The following is a 21660-nucleotide window of genomic DNA, read 5'->3' as shown; positions in this document are numbered from 1 at the left end:
TGTTATCACAGAGATATGTCTCGCTTTTTTGTAATTTCGATAATGAAAATGTTGAAATAAAAAATAGAAACACTTTAACATGTAAGTTTAGCAAATATTCAAAGTCAATGAACTATGACTGAAGGTACATGGCTAAACAATCTCCATGGAAATGAGATGTGCCAATGCTAATACAACTGCATACCAAATACCATTGACTTATCATAAGTAGTTCTCTTTAAACAAACCTAAACACAAACTAATACATGTAAACTAAGCAAAATTTCAGTCAATAAACCATAACTGAGGGGGAGGGTAAAAATAACTTCATGGTAATGAGATGTGTAAATGTTAATTTAACTGCTTACCAAGTATCATTGACCTACCACTACTGGTTCCCCATAAACTGACCTAATCACAAACTAAAACATGAAAACTAAGCAAAAGTTTCAAAGTCAATAGACCATGACTGAGGGGGCAGGGCCAAATAATCTCCATGGAAATGAGGAATGCCAATGCTTATACAACTGCATGTTAATTATTATTAACCTACAACTAGTTGTTCCCCATAAACTGACCTAATAAATCACAAACTAATACATTAAAACTAAGCAAAATTTCAAAGTCAATAGACCATGAATGTAGGGGCGGGACCAAATAATCTCCATGGAATTGAGATATGCTGATGCTTATACAACTGCATACCAATTATCATTACTTTACCACTAGTGGTTCCCCATAAACTGGCCTAATCACAAACTAATACATGAAAACTAAGCAAACGTTTCAAAGTCATTAGACTATAACTGAGGGGGCGGGGTAAAATAATCTCCATGGAAATGAGATGTGCCAATACTTATACAACTGCATACCAAATATCATCGACTTACCACTAGTGGTTCACCATAAACTAGACCTAATCACAAACTAATACATTGTTGACGCCGCCGTCGCCGGAAACAGCATACCCATGTCTCGCTTTTTGACTCTGTCAAGTGAGACAAAAATCAGAACTTTTGAACTTTGCTTTGAAGGGAACCTATAAGACACATTAGAAAAGTAGCCATTTTGATTGGATAAAAAAATGCAAACTTACTTTAAAGAATGGTCTTACCAAAAAAAAATGTCCATTTTGGTAGGGTGTTGTTGAAAATACAACTTAATTAGAACATTGGTTTGTTTAGAAATCAAACGAAGAGGGTCATTAAAGAATTAGGGCTTGTATCATGATTTAATCACTATCACATAAATTTAGTTAGACTCACCGTTTAATAAAGATTCACCAAACACCAGAAAATACAGCACATTATTAACTCCTATCTCTTGGAAAATGGCAAGAACCTGAAATGTCATCAAATACCGGAATAACAATTACATAAATATGGTACGAGAGCCAATGAGAAAACTCTCTATTCAAAACATGATTTGTAAATGTTTAGGAACTTTGCAAGATTCAAGGCTAAACAGTTAAAGATGTCATATTTTTTCTAAAGGTACAAATAGGATGCTGTGACCTAGAAACTTTCAATCATTGATTATTTGTAGAATTGGGTGTTGATGGATGGCAGATATTTTTTTTTATTGTTTTGATAACATTTATTTACATCTTTCACAGACAGAATGATTTTCTATATAATTTTATGACATAAACACCAAACAGTACTTACAGCCACTGGGTCTACAGCAACTATTATGGAACTAAATACAAGGCACTCAATCATTTCTATGTTAGTATCACCCATCGCTCCACTACTAGCCAAGCCATATAAAGTTGGACCTGCAAAGTTAACATCTTTTATAGAAAAGAAAACATTTTTTTTTTATATAATGAAAAACATGATCACAAAAAAACATAATAAACTGTCAACTCAAAAGTTAACAGCAATAAATCTGTGACATGTCCTTTCTAACATCCTAGAACATACCTGATAATCAATTATTATTGCCATTTTGTGCATTTTTCCATTGATATTTTTTTGTGATAATTTTTCATATCATGCTACTCGTTTGAGATGGAAAATAATCTCCAGAAACTAAAGAGGCACGTGGCGTTGCTGATGAAATTGACAACGTCGTCATAGGTAAAATAGCGATAAACAGATTATCATTGGTCATCTCAACTTAATTGCTTTTCTGGCTTTTGCCGTACTGGCTGAGACAAGAGAGAAAATCAATCTCGTTGAGATGATCAATGATAATCTATAATTACATATAATATCTAAGCCAATGAGACAACTCTCCACAAGAGACAAAATGACACAGAAAGTAAGAATAAAGGTTAGTGTACGACCTTCAACAACGAGCAAAGCCCATACTGAATAGTTAGCCAAAAAAGGCTCCAAAATGACAAATATAAAACAATTCAAATGATAATACTAACAGTCTAATTTATGTACAAAACACTTTTTTTCCCCTATAGATCTTAGCATCCTCCAATAATTTCATATCTATCTAATGGATCTACCAAAGGTCCAATTTGGCTGCAAACTTATACCATTGACAATACATTTATAAAGAAACATGAAATAATATATAAATGACTATTTTGTTGTCAGATATGATTTAAAAACAAAAAACTTGCATGATGCACAAAAACTATTTGATTATTAAAAACAGAATTCAAGATATACATACCTATTAGGAAACAATTTAGCACAGTTCCCTGAAAGAAAAGTAAAATATAAAAAACTAGAGAATGCAAGCCTTAAAAGTTTACAAAAGCAATAAACTATTATTACTTAATATAATATAAAAAAATAAGGCAAATATTCAACAAAACAGAAATGTTCAACATAATGAAAATATCTCTACCAGGAGGCTTCTTGGCTATTTATGGATGAACAGACCTAAGTTTTTTAACATATACAACTAAATTACAACTGCATACCAAATACCACTGATTTCTCACAAGTAGGTCCCTCAAAACTGACATTGAAGAAAAAAACTCCAATACTTAAGACTTTCAACTTCACAAATAGGCAAGAGAAGACCCACGGAAATGTCTTGCATGCTGAACTTATCAAAATGGAATATTATCATTATAGTCTTTCAAATCAAGGTAATTACTAATAAAAGAACCAAAGAAACAGTCATAAAAGTTTGCCTTAAACATGTCAGATTTATTGTTAGCATGTTGGGTATCAGATCAATATCAAAAACCTAAATTTTAAGAAGATGACACATTATTCAGACTCTGAGCTGACCAGTCTTTGCTCTAACTCCATAATGCTGCATGATTAGTAGAGAAGAATCCAACATACATTTTAAAGTCTTTGATTTGTCCAGCACTCAGGGTGGCAAGCATACAACATTCAATAGAAATGTAGGAATAATATATTTTTGCAGTCATACATAAAATTAATCAAAACTGTAATTCAATTTTTAAAGGAAATCTGATTGCATGTTTTCCTTGTGATTTTTGTTCCTCTATATATGGAAGTCATCTTGGATTTCAGATTAGAAACAAACAATGCAAGTTTGGTAAAGGACATAATATTATAGAGATCATTTAATTACATCATATAACAATTCATTGTGCTCAGTGTTTCTGACGGGAAAATCTCAGTTGTTTCGGCCTGTTAGAACCTTTTATTGGTTCTTACTGTCATGTTTCAGATAGAAGGAATTTGATATTAGGATCATTCAAGGCACATTCCCAATTAACTTTGATGATTTCATTTGGTTTACTTGATTTTTGGAAAAAAAAATGTTTTTACAAAAATTAAATGGTGGATGGACCAGAGTGATTAGAAGATATATTTCTGACAGACTGAGCCTAGTAAGTGTACCAATAAAAAGACTATAGACTGATGACATACTCACTATAACAGCATAGATAAGAACAGTCCCCACATTGTCAAAGAATGTCCTGTCATGTAAACTCCAGGCCGATTCTAAAATTATCCTGCAAAACATAACAAATACAATTACATACAATAGCACTTCCCATACTGTCATGTAAACTGGATGCTGATTCTATAATAGCACTTCCCATACTGTCATGTAAACTGGATGCTGATTCTATAATAATCCTGTAAAACAGAACAGATACAATTACATACAATAGCACTTCCCATACTGTCATGTAAACTGGATGCTGATTCTATAATAATCCTGTAAAACAGAACAGAGATGATACATACAACAACACTTCTCATACCGTTGTGTAACCTAGCACATCCAGAGTACAAAATAATCCTCTTATATTACAGCAAGGGCAATAACATTAATCTTAAAATCATGGTCTTACAGTAACCTATAATAAAGTTGCTAACATCTACATCATATTGGTGTTGGTGGATAATTGTCTCATTAGCAATCATACCACACATCATCTTATTTTTTAATGTCACTTGATTAATATTAAGAACCAAATTGGACCTACTTATTTGTCTTTTGAAATGACAGTAAACGTATTGAAGTTTTCTGTTTGTATTGATAGCAACCCTTTTAGGTTGTCAGTTAGAACAGAAACATGTTTTCTAAGGCAATGGAATAGGTCATACAGAAATTTCTATGACTTTAAAAATGAAATATAGTTGCTGTGGTAGGTATCACTCATTTGTAAATCACAACAACACTTTGAAAGTCATTATAATAGTTATGGCTGTCTTTTAATTAGTAAGATCCTATGTTTATACTCAGATGTCATGTAAAACTAGCCTACTACCAGATATAGACGTATTAATCTACTTCTTATATGACTGAACTGGTAGTCAGAGTTGAAATCAAGTTTGCATTGTTCTTACAACAAACTTGATGGATTAATACTAAAAATTTTCTTAAGATTTTCTAGTCCACTTATTAACCTATCATGCAAGCAATATCACACTTTGTAACCTTCCATGACAATCAATTTTTCTATTTTTACAAATATAGTATATGCATTTGGCCTGCATTTTTGCTGGCATATCATTTTTCAGGAAATTGATATATCAAAAAAGTTTTTACTGATTTCAACTGAGCTATGAATGTCAACATGGATTTTTAAATGAATAAAATGCATATTTTCAGCTGTGCTCAAATGCTATAAAACATATTAAGGATAAATCCAACAGATAACTGCAGACTAATAACTGCTGATATGGAACCAATTCAGCTTTAAATGTTAAATTCATATCATGATTTAATTAACTAAGTTGATATCAATAAAATTGTCATCAAATATATTGTTTTATTATACCCTAAAAGGGAAAACATTAAATAAATTAATTGAAATTTTTTTGTTGCTATTTATATTTAAAATATTCTTAAATGAAATCAAGGAAGAAGGAAGAAGGAATTATATATTTTCCAGAGACAACTTTTTTTTATTCCTATATATATATATATGCCAACTGTGGGATACTTGTTATAGAAATACCAACAAATCTGACCAAAATATTAACTATAGAGGTACACAACTATATAATAATATGATGTGTCATACTAAATATTCTAATCCATGAATACACAAGACAAAAACAAAATGTCTCACAAAACAATCCATTGTACATTGTAATGACTGCCTTTATATATTAAACTTCAAAATGAATAATACATTAATTACCATGATTACAACTGTCTAAACTTTCATTTTGGTCATTCTTAATAATTACAGTGGAATTATGCCTTCGCTTTTTATTATAGATCATCCCTTTTAATGATGACGAGAAGGAATAAAAATTCTGAAGGACATAACTCGAAAGTGGTCTATTAATCTGAACTAAGAGTAAGGTGTAAAATAGTAGACTTACGGTGGTAAGAGATACAGAAAAAACAACTCTGAGCTCATCCCTGGCATATCATCAGCATTGGTAAAATTCCTTAAATAAATGACAATATCACAGTGAATGTAAAAAGTTTTCTGCAAAAAACTAAAACTTACTCAAATGAATAAGCCCACCAAATCCCAAGCACCACTTAGTTTTAAGATGGTGTCTGCTCTCTACAAATAGGCAGTAGCAAAACATAGCTGTCTTCATCTGAAGAGGTTTTACCCATCACAGTATTATTTTGGTATTCAAAAGGTTGTTTAAGGGCTGTCAGTTTTCTCAATTGAATTTTTCATATTTTTCATATCTGGGCCTTTCTCAGCCGACTTACTATATGGATTTTTCTCATTGTTTGAAGGCTGTATGGTTGCCTATAATTGTTTACATCCATTTCATTTGAGTTTTGGTGGATTATAGTTTTCTCATTTGTAATCATACAACATCTCTCTCTATTTTTATAAAGGCATTTTTGTAGATCTGATATTGTTAAAAATTTCTGCTGTTTAGTTTCTATCCACCTAAAAAAGTTTCAATAATAAACAAAAGCACTAAAATAGAGGAAAATATCACCATTTAAGGAAAATTAACTTGTGTATATGGATGAATTGAAGCAGAAAAGCAGGTTTGTAGATCTTTTTGTATTGCTTATTATTTTTGCTGTTAAAACTCTATTATGGTGTAGTCATACAAGAACTTTTGTAGATTTTGTATCAAAAGCAATAAAATAAAAATCCAGAAATTGGCTAAATTTTTAGTAAAATTTTAAACGTATGAAAAAATGCATTTCGCAAACATAATAATACTTACCTTAAAATTGCACCAACAATAATTCCAAGAATTATCAATAAACTGAAAAAAATAACAACAAAAGATAAGTTACAAAATAAAACCAAATTGCCCTCTCCACCGCTGTAAAATTATTTAAATAAATTATGTATCACAATGTGTCATTGTGGAACCATAGTCAAATCAAAATGATGGTATAGTGTGGGTAAATATACTCATTTATATGGTAAAAAATCATACCAAGTTTGAGACTTTTCTGTCAAATGGTTTAAAAAGACAAATTCTCAATGTGACACTAATACCATACTTAAAAATAAGTCAATTTAAATAGATCAAATCAATTGCAAAAATTGGTAAAATCATCATGGCGGTAAAATACAACAAAATTTTTAAAACACAAATCCTATAATATTACAAATATGAATGTTAAGCTTCAGACATTTAACCTGCTATGCATTGGATAGAGTGTTGGTCAAATGATGGTGTACCACATCTAGGATGCTTTTATCCAGTATCATTAGACATTTCAAAACATTGTCATTGCAAAATACATTTTGGCCATATCAATCTTAAATTGGGGACATAAAACAGCTGTAACATCTGGGCGCCTCGCAAGTATGGCACCAAGTAAAACGCATAAACCTAGTGCACAGTAAATGGTTAAAGTCATTCATATTTGAACTAATATAACAGTGTGTGGAGAAAAGTCATACATATTTAGGAACTTTTAAAACAAAACATCTGACAACAAAAGACAATTTTTACACCAAGAGTTTAAGTGAGGGGTAAAATATGGTCACATATATGGTCAGTGCATATGTTTTTCTATGTCATATGAATTCGTACTATGCATACTTTTTAAATCCAAATTGTGACATCACAATGCATTCTTAAACAGAATACTCTCCATTTGACATAGTAACCAAATTGGTCATATGATCACAATTTAAACAAATTTAGAAACCCATTTCAAAGCAATCACATAGTTGACACCTTAATCAATAGGATATCCTTTTTCTAATACAATATACTTTTGCCTCAGTGCCTTAAAGATTGAATCTAATTCTCTTTCTTCCTTTAATGAACTAATCTGAGAGAAGTGGCTATGTGACACTTACATTAATACAGCTGTTTAACACTGACATATATATAGCAACGTGACCAATAATTAATCTGGACCAGAGTCCCTGTATGCAAGTGATTGAGGTAACACATGTGCACTGGAGCTTAACTGATGAAGATGATTTCAAAAACTAGGTTTAATTGGGCTTGGATAAAGTACTTTTGTTGATGTAATTAATGTAATCAGATAAAAAATGCAAAGGTTTGAATACAACAATTTAGTTATCTTCACAATCAATATATTTCTGAAAGATTCGATAAATCTTATGTAAAAGATATATCCTTGTTTTCAAAATTCCAATAGGGAACATACTTTTTATAATTGTATAAATAAACCAATTTTTCAAGACGTTTCAAAAAGATATAATCACATAATTTTATAAGATTTCATTATAAGCGGCAACCAGAAAATGTATAAATTATTTTCTACAAACTATAAAAATATTTACTTCCGAGAAGTACGTAAAAGTTTGACTCAAAGTTACTGTGTACAAATTACTACAATAAAATTGAGAAAGGAAATGGTGAATATGTCAAAGCGACAACCACCCGACCATAGAGCAAACAACAAAAAACTATTCCTAAGCAGGAAAAAGCTGCATGGTAGATCTTAAAAAGTGCTTATACACTATAACTCAACATTATCAACCTGAAGAATAAAATCATTACCTTTCATTGAAGCCAGAAGAATACTTTAGTTTTTAAGGAGATTCTTGTAATATAACATTGAAAGTTGCATTTATTTTCAAGTCTTATTTTGATTATGCTGTATGGGCGTTGCTCATTGTTGAAGACTGTACAATGACCTATAGCTGTTAATTTCTGAGTCAAATGATCTGTTGTGTAGAGTTGTCTCATTGGCAATCATACCACATCTTCTTTTTTATAATCTCTTTGATGAAAGATTCACAGGGTCAAGAGGTGACTTGACCTGCTTTTGCACTTGTTGGTTTAGGTTATAATATTGAACAGGTATAACCACATCCAAGAGCATTGAAATCAAATACTGTACTTTTAGTGAAATCTACTCTAATGAAAAACTTGGAAGAAATGATTTTACTGTTGCAACCTTGTAGAGAGATTCATAGGATTTCCATCAATTTCAAAGAAGCCAACAAATATGTTGTTCTTATGGATTATGATGGATATTTCTATTCAACTGATCACAAAAGGTTGTATTTATGAGGAATCAATATTAAACAACAGCTTTAAAAAGAAACAATATCCTCCTTTTTCAGATTTAATGAATCCCCAAAAAAATCTGGATTTAGCTCTGACGTGACTTCAATGACCTTAAACATGAAACCTTGGGTTACATGGAAAACCTAGGGGACAGTTTTGAAGTTACTATGTGAAATTCCTATGTTTGGTCATTCATAGATTTAATACACAAAAGACATATTGGCCCCCAGGAAGATACATTTCGTTTTTGTTACACTTCAGTTTCTGCCTATGACCTTGAGTGTGTCAGATGCACTTTGGGTTAGGAGAACAATGTATAATAAAGTGTACCTACAATCCAAGCAGAAAAAATAATTGTTGAAATGACATCCCTAGAAGTTGAACACAAATTTATTTCTTGATTTATAAATGAGTATTATATATTGGATATTTTCTCTTTTTGTTCTCAACACTTTCAATCCAGCTATCTTTCATCAGGACATTAATGTTTTTAGACTAATAAATCTCCCTTTATAACAATTATATATATTTATAGTAAGTTATTTAGTCCAGAGAGTCCTATAAAGAAACATACTTATTATACCACTGGTACCAATGTTAACAGAATTTGGTTTGTTCAAACATCAAATCAGTGTTAATAATTTTGTTGACAAAAACTGTTTTCCATAGGACAGTTATTAATGTTTCAATTTCATTTCCATACAGAAACAGTTCATCTTAGTCTAGACTGAATATAAATTTTACATTTACTTCATATCTGACTGGTTCTATACATTCTTTTAATATAATGATTTCTGAACCCCATTAACTCTGTTTTAAGAAACCTGTTTTTTACTTTTCCTCATTTTAGTGATATTATGAGAAGTTCAGTAAGTTTATTTGCAGGATATTGGTTATAAATTTCTCATTTGGACTGCATAACATAAACTGTAATTCAATTTATGGAAGAATTGAGTATTTTTTAATATTTGTAATATACACTAAAACCAGAATAACCTTTGACGCTTTTAATTCTGATTACATATAATGACTTACCGGTATTCATTATTTATCAAAATAAAAACTAAAGTATCAAATACTAATTTATATGTAAAATAATACAGGTAAACCTTTGATCTCATAATAAGTTGCTGTTATGTTATTAATCTAAAACTGAATATTCTCTAAGTGCAGATTCTTGTAAATTAACATTGAAACTGCATCAAAGTTGCATTTATTTTTAAGTCTTATTAGATATTTTCTTATAAATAGAGAATAGTGTCACCTTTGATGTATCTGATACCTAGACCACACAGTATCTTACTTCTAAGGTCATGCATCTAATACATTGTGTAAAACATAGGCTGTCATAGGTCAAGGATGAAAATGTTACAGCAATAACCTTTGTTTAAGTTATGGGCTCTCATAGGTCAAGGATGAAAATGTTCCAGAATTAACCTTTGCTTAAGTACTGGGCTCTCATAGGTCAAGGATGAAAATGTCCCAGAATTAACCTTTGCTTAAGTACTGGGCTCTCATAGGTCAAGGATGAAAATGTTCCAGTATTAACCTTTTTTTAAGTCATAGGCTCCCATAGGTCAAGGATGAAAATGTTTCAGCATTAACCTTTGTTTAAGTTATAGGCTCTCATAGGTCAAGGATGAAAATGTTCCAGCATTAATCTTTTTTTAAGTTATGAGCTCTCATAGGTCAAGGATGAAAATGTTCCAGCATTAATCTTTGTTTAAGTCATGGGCTCTCATAGGTCAAGAATGAAAATGTTCCAGTATTAATCTTTGTTTAAGTCATGGGCTCTCATAGGTCAAGGATGAAAATGTTCCAGCATTAACCTTTGTTTAAGTCATGGGCTCTCATAGGTTAAGGATGAAAATGTTCCAGCATTAACCTTTGTTTAAGTCATGGGCTCTCATAGGTCAAGGATGAAAATGTTCCAGCATTAACCTTTGTTTAAGTTATGGGCTCTCAAAGGTTAAGGAAGAAAATGTTCCTGCATTAACCTTTGTTTAAGTTATGGGCTCTCATAGGTCAAGGATGAAAATGTTCCTGCATTAACCTTTGTTTAAGTTATGGGCTCTCATAGGTCAAGGATGAAAATGTTCCTGCATTAACCTTTGTTTAAGTTATGGGCTCTCATAGGTCAAGGATGAAAATGTTCCAGCATTAATCTTTGTTTAAGTCATGGGCTCTCATAGGTTAAGGATGACAATGTTCCAGCATTAACCTTTGTTTAAATCATGGGCTTTCATAGGTCAAGGATGAAAATGTTCCAACATTAACCTTTAAGTCATGGGCCTTCCTAGGTCAAGGATGAAAAAGTGCCAGCATTACCTTTAAGTTAATTTATGGGCTTTCATAGGTCAAGGATGAAAATGTTTGGTTCAGAGAAGATTTGTTTCTGCAACATTTGAATGTATAAAACTTTACAATAACCCTCAGTTTGACAAGGTTAGCCAAAAGAAAGCAAGGAGCTTAGAAAATTCATGTTAATAGAATTCACAATTTATGGCAAATCAAATTACTGAAGTTTTTTTTTAATCAGTGAAGATACATCTTTTGTATTACCAATCTTTTCTAATTAAGACATAAACATTTCTAACAAGCAAGATAAACTTTCTCTGAAACAACATAAAATTGTTAAAATTAAAGAATTTCACAGCAGTTGAATGCTTTATTTATGTTGATTTTATATGTTATCCTGACTTATAGATTAAAAAGTAACAGCAATAATGCTGTGATTGTCCAATAAAGTTTCATGTTAATCAATACCATGCTAGATAATCTTGTTCTGTCATTTTTATTACCATTAAAAACTCATTTTTATAATCTTTTTTTATAATCTTAAAACAGTAAAATAATAACTCTCTATGATACAGATGTCAACATCTTCCTTTATAACTGTTGGGTGTTTAACACCACTTTCAGTACTTGTCCAGTATTGATTTTTTATAACAAAAGTCTATGGCTCTCTCTGGGCACTCAAATTCTTCCATCAATAAAAACCTACTACCACAACATAGCCAATAATGCTGAAAGTGGCATTAAACACCAATCAATCAATCTTAAAAAATACAAAAACTATTTCATTTTATTTATTGAACTTTTAACAGGTGTTGATAATCCATGAAAGTTATGAAAACCTACCATGATTCTGGTACCCTTGATGACAGGAAATCAGCATGGTGAAAACCTGAAATAATAAAAGTACATCTCAAAACATTACTTCTCATTTCTGAAAAAACAGACATTTTTAAAAGTACATTCCATCTTGTAATCAATTTGACTCTGGAACTATATAAAAGCAAGGAAATGTGATATGATTGCCAATGGAACAATTGTCCACCAGAGACCAATTGACATAGATGTAAGCAACTAAAGGTCACAACTATAAGCTATGAAGTTGAGAATGGAAATGAGGAATATGTCAAAGAGACAACAACCCGACCAAAGAGCAAATAATAGCCAAAGGCCACAAATAGGTCTTCAATGCAGCAAGAAAATCCTGCACCTGAAGGTGGACCTCAGCTGGCATTCTATCATCTATATTCGAGCAAACAATAATTTACTGTTCACTAAGCAAGCCTCAATGGACAGGAACATCTGCATATAACAATCTTATATTGGGCAAAGTTTAAAACACTTCAATAGAGAAGCTGTTATATAAACAATGATGGACATTAAAATGAGTCAAAAAGGAATAGTATATTATCAATAGAAAAAAAAAATTATGTACAGTTTCGTCAATATTTACCCAGATGTTTAGGAGGAGTTGTGCTTGTGATAGACTATATTACCACATGTTTGCAATAAAGAAGGAATTAAGTCAATTATCTCCCTTTTAACATGTTTAACACTTAAAAAGATTAATACTAGTTTTATTTATATTGGTGAATCTTAAATACCCCCAAAATAACTCTGTTTTAAGGGTTAAGTGTATTTAGGAAATGAAAAAAAACCATAATCATTAAAAAAAATCCGGTGTTATTCTTCAGAAAAATTTATATGCATTTGTCATAATATGAACTGCTAAAGGAAAATTGCTGTCAAACAATAAAATTTGTCTTGTGAATTCCCTCAAGTACAGCTTAGTAAAGTAATATCTGTATAATTTACAGAACTTTTTCATGAATATTTATGTATTGTATATAACTGTTAATTTTTTCCTTTCCTGGTGGTGCTAAAATACTTATACTTTGGTCATTAATATAAATAAATCTCCATCTGTCTAATCTGTACTGTATAAATACATTTTTCTGTAAGCCTGATTATTTCACTTTTATCGTAATGTGAATAAATTGTTCTGAATTTGCTGTAGGAGGCTTGAAATCAAATTCATGCTATGGAAATTGTAGCAGTACGATAAGAAAAGCTTTCTGATTACATCCTATTACCAAGCACATCTCAACAACATATCAATTTTCCTTTTGTCTATGGAGGACACTTGATATTTCTGCTGAAGAGCAATACATTTAATGGAATAAGAGCTATACTTTTGTTTGACAAACACAAACAGCCAAGGGTTTTCACAGTGATAAATAACACTAAACACTGAAGATCATATTTCAAAATACAGAGTATTTGTTAATGTTGGCTAATGTTGTCATTGATATACATGTAGCAACTCTAAAGAGGAAAACATATTGTGAAGCAAACTATAATGTTTTACAATAGACAAGTGTTTTTACCATGTGTCAAGCTCTGAAAAGCTCTGAGGCTAGAAAAATAGAGAATAATGTTAACAAATTGAAGATCAACATAAAATACTGTAAAGAGAAAAATCACCTTAAGACATTAGACAACCACAGACACTGTTCCTGTGTTAGGACAGGCACATAAAATAAGTAACCTCTATAACTGCCAACTCTTATTTTTTTAGAATAGTATTCCTAGACTATAGTAATTATGGAATCTTCTAATATTTCGAACAGCAGTTATTTACTATTTTTTTTGTCTTTTTCATAGTTGTTTCAAGAAGATATATGGACATTCCAAGCTAGGATGTAATAATGTAGTCAGAAAAAAATACTAAATATGTATCCCTTTATAAAATTTATACACACTTCGTTGTTTATGTGAGGATTCAAACATTAAACATTGGTTCCAAAGTGGCAAATACTGTGGATCTAATTATTTTTGTAGATACCAATTTTCTTGGATGCTGCTAAAGTTATTCAAATGTGTTGAGATTATGGCAAAGTTACCTTTAGGTGTTATAAATCAATAGAGAAAGTATCCACATGTGATAAGACAATGGCAATATGTAAAGACAGTGTCAAAGCTATCAATGTATGTAAGGACAATGGCAATATGTAAAGACAGTGTCAAAGCTATCAATGTATGTAAGGACAATGGCAATATGTAAAGACAGTGTCAAAGCTATCAATGTATGTAAGGACAATGGCAATATGTAAAGACAGTGTCAAAGCTATCAATGTATGTAAGGACAATGGCAATATGTAAAGACAGTGTCAAAGCTATCAATGTATGTAAGGACAATGGCAATATGTAAAGACAGTGTCAAAGCTATCAATGTATGTAAGGACAATGGCAATATGTAAAGACAGTGTCAAAGCTATCAATGTATGTAAGGACAATGGCAATATGTAAAGACAGTGTCAAAGCTATCAATGTATGTAAGGACAATGGCAATATGTAAAGACAGTGTCAAAGCTATCAATGTATGTAAGGACAATGGCAATATGTAAAGACAGTGTCAAAGCTATCAATGTATGTAAGGACAATGGCAATATGTAAAGACAGTGTCAAAGCTATCAATGTATGTAAGGACAATGGCAATATGTAAAGACAGTGTCAAAGCTATCAATGACAAAGTTATTCACCTGTTTTGAGGTTTGGGCGATTTTACCCGCATGTGTTTAGACTATAGCAAAAATTAATATCCTGTATTAAGAAATAACAGAGTTAACTCACTTGAATTAAGACTTGTGGCAAAGTTATTCACATGTGTTTTTATGGCAATTACAAAGTTACCCACACATATTAAGACATTGGCAAATTTAACCTACTTGTGTTTACGATGAGGGAAAAGATATGCATATTTGCTTCCACAATGGCAAAGCTACCCACATGAGTTGAGAAAATGTACCAGGAAATACTACTCTTCTTTCAGAAAATGAATTCTTAACAATCTATTCATACTTGCCTAACTTAGATATTCCTGCAGCAAACAGAAAAACAGTTATCAACAATGGCTGTGCCACATGGTCGTAATTTATACTGAATAGATGTATTCCATGTCCTGCCCCATGCCCTGTGTGCGAGTCCTTGTGGCCTGTTTTATTTCCATGCTCATGACTTCTGTTGTCCGATGTTTGATTATGAGGATCATAAACCATGTGACCATTAGACTTTGTGTCATTGTTTTGATTGAGTGTTGTGTGGACAACTGCGGTGGCAGCATGGTCACAACACAGTAGTATCAAAAGACAAAAAAATTTCATACTTCTTCCTCACAAACAATCAAAACTTGTAAATAATTTTATGACATTGTTCTGGCATCCAATCAAAGAGAGCAAATGGTTTGTAACATGTAATAATCTCTTCCATTTAATCTCAATCAGAATGTAATCTGACAAAGTTGGGTAGAATAGTTACATTGTCTTCTGACTGAACTAGATACAGGTGTTTGACCTTGGATGTTACTTTTCTTGACATTCAGGAAACATTAAACTACTAATATGCTGGTTCCATTAGTTATCATGTCAGTAAGCATATGCTTTGCAGTAATAACTGTGAGGTTTTCTGTAGAAAATATTTTATCCTCTTCTATATAAACATCCTGAAAAAGAATCAAAATAATTTATTAGGATGAATACTGTATATAGAAAATAGGCTTCATCAAAGTTCTCAATATAATAAAGAAATTTATTCTTCAGAAGAAGACATTTCTATCTTTTGAAACACTATCTTGCAGTTTTTGAGAATTTTAAGGTCAATTTATAATACTGTTTGTGTCACCCCGCATCATTAGATTTAAGATCTGTTTTTAAAAAGTATCTTAAGTATTCCATTTCAGACTACATGTCTAAAGACACAATTTAATAATATCAAATAGCAAAAAATGCCAGTCATTTTGATTTCCAATTAATGAATTTGATGTGTAAGGATAATAAAGTATAACAGATTAGCTACAACACAAATCACAAAATGTATCCTGAACATCAAAATCCACCAATGCAGAAATGATCAAAAAGTCATCTACAAACGGATATTGCAGTCAAAGTTGCACTGTACATAACTTCTGTATAGCTGCACTCCACTAGCGAATACTTAAATCACATAATATGTCAATCAAAGTTCAGAAAAAAATAGGCAATAATAATCGGAAGTGATTATGTGTCGATACTGATAACTGACATTGCTAGACCGTCTAATTGCGCGTCTGATAATTACAAAAATCTGCTTCAACCACATTTCTATATCAGGAAATCATTACACAATATGTCATCACAAAAACATGAAGATCAATTTGAGTAAAACATCCCACTTCTGTATAATAAGTTACCCTTATTTCAGTCAGAAGTCATTTCACAACTTAAATTTAAGTCATAAGTCAATCAAATACACCTCCATAGTACTAACTATCTTGCTCAGCTGTACTTTTCCAAATAAGTTGACACATTATCATGAATGTCATTTAGTTTTTGTCTGTAGATTAATTTCCCTATGATTTGTAAAATATTTTACCAACACATGCAACTTTAGTATTGTTTAAGCTATTACAAATAATTGATTTTTTTCTATGTAGAAAAAAAGGAAGAAACTTCCGTATTTCAAACAAAGGCTTCTCAATATCTACTTAATCATTAAAAAACAAAACACAAGGAAATTTTAACTTAAAACATAATCATGAGAAGAACAGTAGAGAACATTTTTTCAATAAAAGAAGTTTAATAAATTAGTTATGCTATGTAAATAATTGAGCAATTTATTATTTTTTTTTTCTTCCTGTCTAAGTCATAATAAAATCACAAAGGGCAGTATCTCCAACATGTCCAAAGAAATAATCTTATTTTCATAAATCTTTTAAATAAAAAAATGCATGCACAACTGAATTTTCCAATGAAGTATTTCAAAAAAAAAAAAAAAACAGAGTTCCAATGTCCCCCTCTTAAATACTCATATTTTATCTGTCCAAGGGGAAAAAACCTTAACTACTTCTAAATAATCTGTCTGGTTTCACAAGAGAAAAAGTCTTACCTGCTCATCATTTCTATCACAACTGTTTTGCTATACCTGCTTTAATTTTTATGAAATATATGTCAACAGAACTGCAGTTTTACATCTATGTTCTATTTTAGCAACCTTGGCCATGTTATTTTATGGAATGAATCTTTGGATATCAGTTTCAAACTAAATTCCCCTAAAAGTTTTAAGGGAAACTTTGGTAACTTTAAACATTTATTTTCAGAGTAGACGACTAAACAAATCTGATGACAAGGAGGACCTGAGTGGTGGCAAAAACTTTCTTTAAATTCAGGTGAGCAAAAAACGATAATGGACAAGCTTATATATGATACTAATTACTTTTACAGGCAATCAAATATGGTACTTCTACTAGGCAACTATGTATGTCATTCTTCTGCTGGGCAAGTATATGTGGTAATACTTCTGTGAAAGTATATATGGTACTTGTACTAGTCAAGTATATGTGATATACATACTGAACAAATATTTGTGTGATATCGATACATACTGGACAAATATGTATGTGATATACATACTGGACAAATATGTATGTGATATACATACTGGACAAATATGTATGTGATATACATACTGGACAAATATGTATGTGATATACATACTGGACAAATATGTATGTGACATACATACTGGACAAATATGTATGTAATATACATACTGGACAAATATGTATGTGATATACATACTGGACAAATATGTATGTGACATACATACTGAACAAATATGTATGTGACATACATACTGGACAAATATGTATGTGACATACATACTGGACAAATATGTATGTGATATACATACTGGACAAATATGTATGTGACATACATACTGAACAAATATGTATGTGATATACATACTGGACAAATATGTATGTGATATACATACTGAACAAATATATATGTGACATACATACAGAACAAATATGTATGTGACATACATACAGAACAAATATGTATGTGACATACATACTGAACAAATATGTATGTGATATACATACTGAACAAATATGTATGTGATATACATACTGGACAAATATGTATGTGATAAACATACTGGACAAATATGTATGTGACATACATACTGAACAAATATGTATGTGACATACATACTGGACAAATATGTATGTGACATACATACTGGACAAATATATATGTGATATACATACTGGACAAATATGTATGTGATATACATACTGGACAAATATGTATGTGATATACATACTGGACAAATATGTATGTATGTGATATACATACTGAACAAATATGTCTGTGATATACATACTGGACAAATATGTATGTGACATACATACTGGACAAATATGTATGTGATATACATACTTAACAAATATGTATGTAATATACATACTGGACAAATATGTATGTGACATACATACTGGACAAATATGTATGTGACATACATACTGGACAAATATATATGTGATATACATACTGGACAAATATGTATGTGATATACATACTGAATAAATATGTATGTGATATACATACTGAACAAATATGTATGTGATATACATACTGGACAAATATGTATGTGATATACATACTGGACAAATATGTATGTGACATACATACTGAACAAATATGTATGTGATATACATACTGAACAAATATGTATGTGACATACATATTGAACAAATATGTATGTGACATACATACTGGACAAATATGTATGTGACATACATACTGAACAAATATGTATGTGACATACATACTGGACAAATATGTATGTGATATACATACTGGACAAATATGTATGTGATATACATACTGGACAAGTATGTATGTGACATGCATACTGAACAAATATGTATGTGATATACATACTGACCAAATATGTATGTGATATACATACTTAACAAATATATATGTGATATACATACTGAACAAATATGTATGTGACATACATACTGAACAAATATGTATGTGACATACATACTGGACAAATATGTATGTGACATACATACTGAACAAATATGTATGTGACATACATACTGGACAAATATGTATGTGACATACATACTGAACAAATATGTATGTGACATACATACTGGACAAATATGTATGTGATATACATACTGGACAAGTATGTATGTGACATGCATACTGAACAAATATGTATGTGATATACATACTGACCAAATATGTATGTGATATACATACTTAACAAATATATATGTGATATACATACTGAACAAATATGTATGTGATATACATACTGAACAAATGTGTATGTGACATACATACTGGACAACTATGTATGTGATATACATACTTAACAAATATGTATGTGATATACATACTAGACAAGTATATATATGATAAACATTCTGTATATAAGCAAAGGCTGATTTAGAGGGGGCCCCCCTTATCGTAGAAAAAATTGGTTGATTTTATAGGGAATCACTGAAGCATGACCAGAGTTGGCCCCATAATAGGCAGTCAGTGGGACCCATTTAGGAAAATTTCTAGATCTTCCACTGATTAGTATATATAGTAACCTTTACTAGTCAAGTATATGTGATGTACTTCATACTGGACAAGTATGTGATATATACCAACTGGTCAAGTATATATGGTACTTCTACTAGCCAAATATTTGTAATATATATACTGGGTGAGTGTATATTATATACTTCTACTACGTTCCATTCCATTTCAATGTAAACTGTTAGTTATTTGACTCTTATTATCTTCCAAGAATGCTACAAGTGAAAAGTAATATTGTTCTGTTGAGATGTCTGAGTATTCTAAATATAACTATAATCAAACAATATCTTACCAGTTAATATATTTTGACAAAACATCCTTAGCTTTTCTATTCCAATAACTCAGATCTTTAGGAAATTCAAATTTGTTTCCACATCTTCAATATGTAATAAAATTTTACTTCAGCTAATGACATGCATGTTTAGAAATATCATCATGATTTTAATGATGCTTTCAATGAAAACAATCAAATGTTGTGACAATATCAAACAAAAACAATAACAAACCTTACATTTATTGCATGTTTATTTACACTTATTTAATGTTCTGCATTTTTTTTAACATGATCTGGGGGTGGCCGGATATTTTGAAAATGAATTAATTGATAAGTACTGAAAATAAATAATTTTGCTCAAGATAGGATGAAAATGAATATTCTGCAACATATATAATGCAAGACAGTTGAGGATACAAATTTGTGCAAAAGTAAGATTACATTTTCCCATAGCCACCACGAAAAAACTTAGCATGCAGTAAGCAAGAGATAATAATAAAGGATAAATCCAGAAAAAAATCCTCTTAGGCACTAGTACTGTCCCCAACATCATTAAATGGTTTATTTCTCATAGGCTAAATTTATCTGTAAATCTTTAGAGAATCAATATAATCCAATGTACCAAAAATAAAATCAGTCATATATAAAATTTAAAAAGTAAAAAAAAGGCATTTCCTATATGACTTAAAACTAGAATTCTCCATTGAGTTATTAGAATTACCGTAATGACATTTAAAACTCCAGCAGATTGAAACAGGAAATTCAACTTGCCAATCTAACTAAATTGAAAATAACTTTATCATCAATTTCTGCATTGTGAATGTTATTCTTATTTTTCTAGCCATCGCGTCACATTTAAATTATTAACACGTATTTTCAGTATTTTTTTAAGGCATGCATAAGAAAAAAAATCAATTTTATCCCTTAAATTACTTGTGAATCAATGTGAACATTTTTACTAAGCACCAAAGAAAACTGAGATTAAATTTAACAACAGCATACAGACTGAATAATTCAGTAAAACAACCTTACATTTATCTATTTATAAAAGATAAATGTAGTGTCACTTTAAAATAAATTTTCTGGACAACTTCCACACTTTCAATCAAGTATATAGTAATAGTTTACTCATCATCATCTTTATTCTCATAACCATTGCAGATACATAGGTACAGAGAGAGTGCAAAATATGTACATATAGACCACTGTTTGAACCAAGTTAATTTAAAGCTGAAATTTAATATAAAGTATCTGTTATAACTCTACTCAATATGTCTGATATAATAAGAAAAGAATATAATGGTTCTCTTACTTAACAGAGGCCAGACTTTGAGTGACCAAAAAATCACTATTTAATTTACATGTAGTACTGAATATTCATGTTAAAGTTGTTTGATGTTTTACCTTTTTGATCTACTATTTTGAAACTTTCTCTCAATATTTTTTCAATCCAATTTTTAGAAAATCAACAAATTTTTCTCAATGTTTATTGGTTCCCGAATGAGGCCCATGCAGCTTTAAAAAAAAAAATCTCGAGGAATTTTTAATCCACTATAAATTTGCATTTTGTTGTAATTGTGTTTTGATTTTCTAATTATGAACAAAAAATCATTGCTATATTAACATTAATGCCATCTCAAGTAATAGTATATCACTGTTGATTCTATGGGAAAAAAATCATTAAATCATGTCTTGTTTGGTTTTTAAGCCAAAACTTTCATTTTTTGCATATACCGTATTTATTCTAATAAACTCCCCGGAGGCGAAGACAATTTCCGAAAGGGGGGGCGTCAATTAGAGAAACGAATTTCATACCTTACTTCATTGACCTTTACCTGAA

The 21660-nt window shown here is 30.7% G+C and overlaps 1 protein-coding gene across 6 annotated transcripts in view; it reads right to left on the bottom strand.

Annotated features, from left to right (window-relative positions):
- LOC139517791 (sodium/hydrogen exchanger 1-like) overlaps positions 1–21660 on the bottom strand; it is an 83973-nt gene that overhangs the window by 24301 nt on the left and 38012 nt on the right. For 3 of the 6 annotated variants that reach the window (XM_071309224.1, XM_071309223.1, XM_071309225.1), the window contains 8 exons: positions 14983–15618; positions 11964–12009; positions 6540–6581; positions 5715–5783; positions 3802–3883; positions 2614–2641; positions 1647–1756; positions 1245–1320 (listed from right to left, as the gene is read on the bottom strand). In XM_071309224.1, the coding sequence (XP_071165325.1) occupies positions 1245–1320; positions 1647–1756; positions 2614–2641; positions 3802–3883; positions 5715–5783; positions 6540–6581; positions 11964–12009; positions 14983–15280 (751 nt within the window). In that variant the 5' untranslated portion in view covers positions 15281–15618. Of the gene's footprint in view, positions 1–1244; positions 1321–1646; positions 1757–2613; positions 2642–3797; positions 3884–5714; positions 5784–6539; positions 6582–11963; positions 12010–14982; positions 15619–16344; positions 16515–21660 lie in introns of those variants that run through there. The other 3 variants (XM_071309228.1, XM_071309226.1, XM_071309229.1) reach the window with 3 other exon arrangements.

The sequence above is a fragment of the Mytilus edulis genome, chromosome 3 (assembly GCF_963676685.1).
Source record: "Mytilus edulis chromosome 3, xbMytEdul2.2, whole genome shotgun sequence".
NCBI lineage: Eukaryota > Metazoa > Mollusca > Bivalvia > Mytilida > Mytilidae > Mytilus > Mytilus edulis.
The sequence above is the reverse complement of the archived record's forward strand: the minus strand, read 5'-3'. Positions and strand labels throughout refer to the sequence as shown.